The 6,260-nt window shown below is 35.7% G+C and overlaps 1 protein-coding gene across 1 annotated transcript in view; it reads right to left on the minus strand.

The window, feature by feature from the left end:
• The window catches only part of LOC117121626 (tyrosine-protein kinase SRK2-like), a 42,945-nt gene extending 38,806 nt beyond the window's left edge, over positions 1–4,139 (minus strand). The window contains exon 1 of the mRNA XM_033266863.1: positions 3,517–4,139. Coding sequence (XP_033122754.1) covers positions 3,517–3,932 — 416 coding nt within the window. The 5' untranslated portion in view covers positions 3,933–4,139. The remainder of the gene's footprint in view (positions 1–3,516) is intronic.
• Positions 4,140–6,260: the final 2,121 nt, after the last annotated feature.

Genomic DNA, 6,260 nt, shown 5'->3' on the forward strand with positions numbered 1-6,260 from the left:
TTCTACATCCTACGGTCGTCGTGCAATCGAAAGCTTCCTATTACCCCAATCAGTGCAACAAACGCCCATGGAACATATCATATAATTGCAGGCCTCGAATTATAATACTCGACAAAACAAAATGGCTGTATAGATACCGCGATACACGTTGCGTAATCAAGATCGCTTCAACTTGGTAGTATGGGTTTTTCGTAAAAAAAAAATATTTTCATCCAGTTTTTTTTTTATTCTGTTTGCCTACAATAATTTTTTGACTCCATGTGGGTAAATATTATAATGTTTATTTTAGGAAATTTAATCTAAGGCCCTATAAAAAATATTATTAGTTTATCACCCTATCTGGGCAGGAAAAGTGATGAGGGAGGGAGGCTTTTTTTTTTTAAATTTTTTTTTTTGCTAAAGCCAAATATCACCCTTGGTTTGTTTGCTGGTGCATTGATATTCAAAGTAAAACATGATTTAGATAATGCAAACAATATCTACTAACTATTTAATAAAATAAATGGAAAAAATAAATAAATAAAATTTTCAACAAAAAAAATTGTCAAAAAAAATTTTATTTTTTTCAAAGAAAAAATTGTTTTCAAAAAAATTTTCTTTTTTTCAGTACCATAAAAGGCATGTGCGCGAGGGTGATAAACTAATAATTTTTTTTATTGGGCCTAAGTTATATTAACGCAAATGTTGTTAATAAAAAATCACCAATCGGCCATGTTTCTCTTTGGTCACGTGGGTAACTTAACGCTAATTAACGCATTCTGGTTTACGTCAATTTTCGTTGTCAACGAAGTCTAATGAACCAGTCGAATGAGCCCATGTTTATATTGCAATAACCGCTAGAGTAAGACGTATGCGCACACAACGGTAACCGCAAAAACAGTTCATATCAACAACACACATGGAAATTCTGTCATGATCTGTTCTGTCACTGCAACCTGGCTTAGGCTAGCTTAGGCGACCTACGTTTTTGGCTTTCGTGTTTTCTTTCAAGATTTAAACGTTCTTAGATTTATTTTACGTGTCAAACGATCTATATTAAGCATCGTGAGGGCACCGAGGCCAAGGCTTCAAAAGGGCAGGCAAGTAGTGGCCGTCGTCGTGCTTTATTTTTCAGGAGCACCAAGGCCAACTGGGAGGGCACCGTCGGCAATGGCCGCAGTTAAATTCGATGCCTGAGTGAGGCCATATTCACTCAACGTTTCGACTTTATTAAGTCATCATCAGGAATAAAAAATGTTTACAGAGTAATTACCGAAAATGCTACAATATGCAAATACAATTAATGAGTCGTAAGATGATAATAAGCAGCAAATGTGATTGGTCCAGTGGTAAAGGGTGTAGTCATAATTAAATAAACAGTTTTTAATTCTCTAAAGCTCTGAGACCACAATTAAGTGAAGGCTTATGCCAGTGAATAGCAAACACTTCTTTAAATAACAAGTGGGACCAATTAGAAGAACTATCAATTATTTTAGTATTAGAATAATAATATATGAGTTATTGTTATTGTAGGCGGCCATTTTGCTTTTTAAAATGGCTGCAGAAATTTGTTTAGGTAAGTTTATTTAGGTAAGTGAAGATGCCTTTTAAGAAAAAGTATTAAAACTATTATATATCTGATCAAGGCTACCAAAAATTTAGTTTGTATTGCGAATGCAATAGAAACATGTGGTTTGCCTGCAAAATGTGAGGTTTGCCCTACATTATATTTTATGTGAAAAAATTCTAGCCAATGACAGTTTTTGAGTTGTCTTTTTTTTGCACCTGCTGAGCTGTATGAGTTTCACCACCAGTGCCAACCTACTGTATCATGAGAGATTATATGTCGCTTTCCCTTCGGCTTCTATACTAGAATGGTGCAGTTCTCAGGAAATAATACTCATTTGTTGATCAACAAGGTCATGTTACTGTACATACCATACTGACTATATTGTAGGCCTAGTTTTAGTTGTGGTAGTTTATCGCAAGCATTTGAGGCTCAGACTCCCAAACTTGTGCTCAGGGATTTGAAACTCTTGCTGGGCAAGTCGCTTGTGTCCTTGGGCAAGACACTTTATTCGTGTTTGTCTCTCTCTACCCAGGAGTATAAATGGGTACGGGCATATGCAGGGAAGGTCAACAGACTAGCTGTGAGGAGTGGTGATCCCCTCAAAGCATTGCACAGTCTGGCCTGAACGCTTACGAAAGAGGGATGAGCAATCTGGACCGGGACAGGTTGGACATACTGTAATTTACCTTTACCTTGGGAGGTAAAATTTTTATGGGTTCTCATCTACATTAAATAATATTAATGTGTCCTGCTTTTGAACTGATGTGTCAGTCCCCCTTCTTGAATGTACAGTAGTATCACATTTGATTTAATATCATTTTAAAAGCTCTTTGTATTCAACATTAAAAATCATACAGAGCATCAATGTCAGACTGTAACCTAGTTTATCCAAAATATACAAAATTATATTGTTTTGGAAAAGTACAATATTCGCAGTCATTTAAAACAGTGATATAAAAATAAGAAAAATTAGTTGAAGGTCTACTGTAAGTTTTAAAAAGTATATAAAATCATTTTATATTCTATTTTTTTTTATGTTGTTTAAAAATTGTATTTTTATTGATCTATTCATTAAAATATTAATTTTTTATTAAATTATTTAAAATGTATTTTTCCTTGCATTACTTGTACTGTACAGTATGTTTTTTTTTAAGTTTTGCAATTTTACAATTCTTTTATTTACTGCTTTAAGGCAATTCCACGTTAACTGACATTACATATCATTCTTTATATTCACATTGTTACTAATTGCTTTCTTTTGGGGGGGTAATTTCTCCCCCCCCCACACGCACGCACCCCTAGATACGCCTGTGCCTGGCTGCCAGGCAAAGCCTGAGCCGAATGCAGATTGTTAGCTCAAAATAGGAAATTTCAAAGTAATTCATACATAACTCGCACAGGTTGTTGTTCGCACAAGTGAATCTTTTCTCCACTCGAACTAGCATCTGCTCGAATAAATTCCGCTCAAATCCGCTTGAACTGGCATTCGCTCGAAGTGGGGCATCCGCTCGAATTGACTGGTTCCCGCCATTTTGACTTAGGCCTTTTGCTGTTTTGTGGTCTTGCCTTTTGACTTATTATTGCCGTTTTGGTCCAGTTTGCTGTTTTGGTCCATTCCCGTTCTCGTCAAAAAGTGTTACTGTTTTGGTTTTTTGCCGTTTTGGTAATTGCCGTTTTGACTTATTGCCATTTTGACTAGAATTTAGAAAGCAGCAATACTAGCCTAGGCTAAACCTAGCTAGGCGTCCTAGAGGCCTAGTAATAGGCTAATCTTTCGAAAAAGAATGAGGAGAATGTCCAGGCACAACCTAAGCCAATGCTATAGCAAAGAGGCCTAGCCTAGGCCCCTAGGCCTAGATCAATCCCAACCTTTAAAGACTTGGCTTTTTGGAAATAAAACTAGCTAGGCCTAGGCTGGGTGTGGTAGACCAATGACAAGTTTAAATAACATGGGGAATAATACTTACGGTTCTGACTGTAAAGACTGAACTTTCGCTACATAATTACATGGTATATATCCTTCCTTTCCTGAGGAACGAGACCGGGCTAGCCACCAATCACCGGTGTCGTTTCCAACTTCCAAATGATCTCCTTTTTTAAAACTCAAGTCCTCTGCTGTTCTAGCATCATAGTCAAATAAAGCAATATATATTTTCAAATTATCTGGAATAAGATTAGCATTTGGATAATGTATCGGACTTGGGTTCGGTGTACTTGAGTTTGTATTCCATCCAGGCAGGCTACCTCTGTTTGCTGGGCTTGGCGAGTGTACCGACGCTGGATTGCTTGAGCCGCCGCCGTACCGGTGGTTCGGGCTAGCTCCTTTTCTAGGAGAAGATGGATCTCTTGGGTTCTTTACACACGAACAGTGACAAAGACCCATCGCAAATAATTGTGTAACGATATACACTGAGGATAATTTGCTCCTTAGACGTAGATTATATCAGAACAACAAACATCTAATTTCAATATTGTAAGCAAAAATGACAAAACAAATGCGGAAGTCAATAAGCTAGTGATTGTATACACTAAGCAAGATCATGGTGTGTGGAGGAGGAGTTCTCGTATTAATCCGTCAATCGACATTGTAAAACGCCATCTAAAACCAACTAACGCCCAGTGTGCAATGAGTCATAACAAAGTAATTCTGATGCATGTGATTTGGCGCGGGACTGCATGAATGAATCCTACGAACTTCCTTTTTTACGTCGTGATAATCTACAATAACAGCAACAGAGGCGTATCTAGGGGCCTCCACACCCCCATAATCCCCTCGCCCTTCTCCATTTTAAGATGAGCTTCTAGTAAAGTAGTAGTTCACTAAACAGCATGTGGAAAAGTAATTTCTGGGTTGTTATTACAGTGAAACTTTTGGGTACTTTTGTTGTACAGTATTTATGAAGTGTTAATTAAGCGCATACCACTCCGTTACCAAAAGCCATCAAAATTATTTAACAGTTCTCCTTAAATTTTTACAAACATCTGTACACGGCCGGTCACATTCTGCATCATGGTAGGCCTACATAGTCCATGGCCACTTTTTGTAATTGACAAAAACAAAAGGCAAAAGAAATCCTTTTCATGGTTAATGCATACTTCGTGTTGCTGACTATGATGACTTTTGTAATTGTTTGTTAGGGAAAAAATTAAGAACCGGTAGCAATTTTAAAATTCATGATCAAAGTCTATATTTTCTGGTGCACCCCATCCCCTTAAAAATCTGGGAACTTGGGAGGTCTGACATGACCGCTGGTGCAAGGAGCCGAAATAAAAAAGTGCTCCCACCCATAGCCTGTAGGATTGACATTTTATTGGCTCCTGCGTGCGGGAGGGGGAGCAGTGGTGGCCTACAGTGACATGGGGTCTCCAACCGTGGGCGTCCGACAAAGGGGAACGGCTCAGTCCCTGTATGTCCGGGAATAAAATCCCTGGTGATATGGTTGTTGTAAATGGGAGTCTCTTATGTCAGATGGCGGAAAATTGTGCTTATTTTTAGGCAATAAACTTTATTTTGATAGAAAAATTAATATTTTGGTCCGACGATGAGGGGGAGAGGGCGCTCTATTATTAAGTGACAAATATGTAATATGTTTTTAGGTGAAAAGCAGAAACGACTTATATTTTGCTCAGCAAAATGGTGGAGCGCATCGGGGCATAATATTCTGTTTTATTAATTTTTTTAATCGTTTTTTAATGTGTTAACTATTAAAATTCTTGATGTGCTTCGATTTTAATGTGTAATTGCTGTTGCTCTGCTGTTTATTGGCTGTTTTAAAATTTTAATGTTATGCATTCTAATTTAAATTTGGTAGTTTTTATCTTAAGCTTTGTGTAATTATTCCTTATATGGCACTGTATTTTGATTCGATTGGCCCATTTTAACTTTTGTAAAGCGCATTGGGCTCCTATAAGTTATTATTATTATTATTATTATTATTATTATTATTGTTATTATTATTATTATTATTATTGTTATTATTATTATTATTATTATTATTATTATTATTATTATTATTATTGTTATTATTATTATTATTATTATTATTATTATTATACTTATAATGGTCACATTATTAAGAAGACACAACAATTATAATCAGAGGAAGTGTTTCTTATAAGTGATTTTGAATATATTAAGAGACTGACGTTATTGAATTCTGATTGGGATTTTGTTCCAAGCTTTCGCTCCAGCGATTAAAAAAAAAAAAAACTTTCATTACAGACTGCAGTTTAGAATTGGGGGTTATGTGAGTCGAGATATCCATGTCTCGGTCAACAACCATTTCCATATCATTAAGGTGCAATACCGTTTGGGATATTTATTAAACATGCAAGGGCGTAATCTCTACGTTAGCTCCCAATTATTTTGTTTAATAAGATCAATTCCACGAATATTTATAAAATTAAAATCGTTTTTAACTATTCCAGCAGCACTTTTATTTTTATTAGACGTAGTTGCCCAACTGAGATTGTAGTCCATGCAGGCTGAATATTTAAAAGAGATTTATTTAGCATTTCTGTACTTTTTTTTTTTTTTTTTTTTTTTTTTTTTTCCACTTTTTTTTTTTTTTTTTTACCACATCAAGGGTTTCTCTACCAACTTGAATATTCAACTTTGAAAATGGGCGAATATTTTTATTTTTAATTGTACAATTCCGTTACGAACCAATCTATAAACGCCAAAAGATTGATAATTTTGTTCAGCTAAATA

The sequence above is a fragment of the Anneissia japonica genome, unplaced genomic scaffold (genome assembly GCF_011630105.1).
Source record: "Anneissia japonica isolate Jap-2015-1 unplaced genomic scaffold, ASM1163010v1 scaffold287709_len1912824_cov184, whole genome shotgun sequence".
Taxonomy (NCBI): Eukaryota; Metazoa; Echinodermata; class Crinoidea; order Comatulida; family Comatulidae; genus Anneissia; species Anneissia japonica.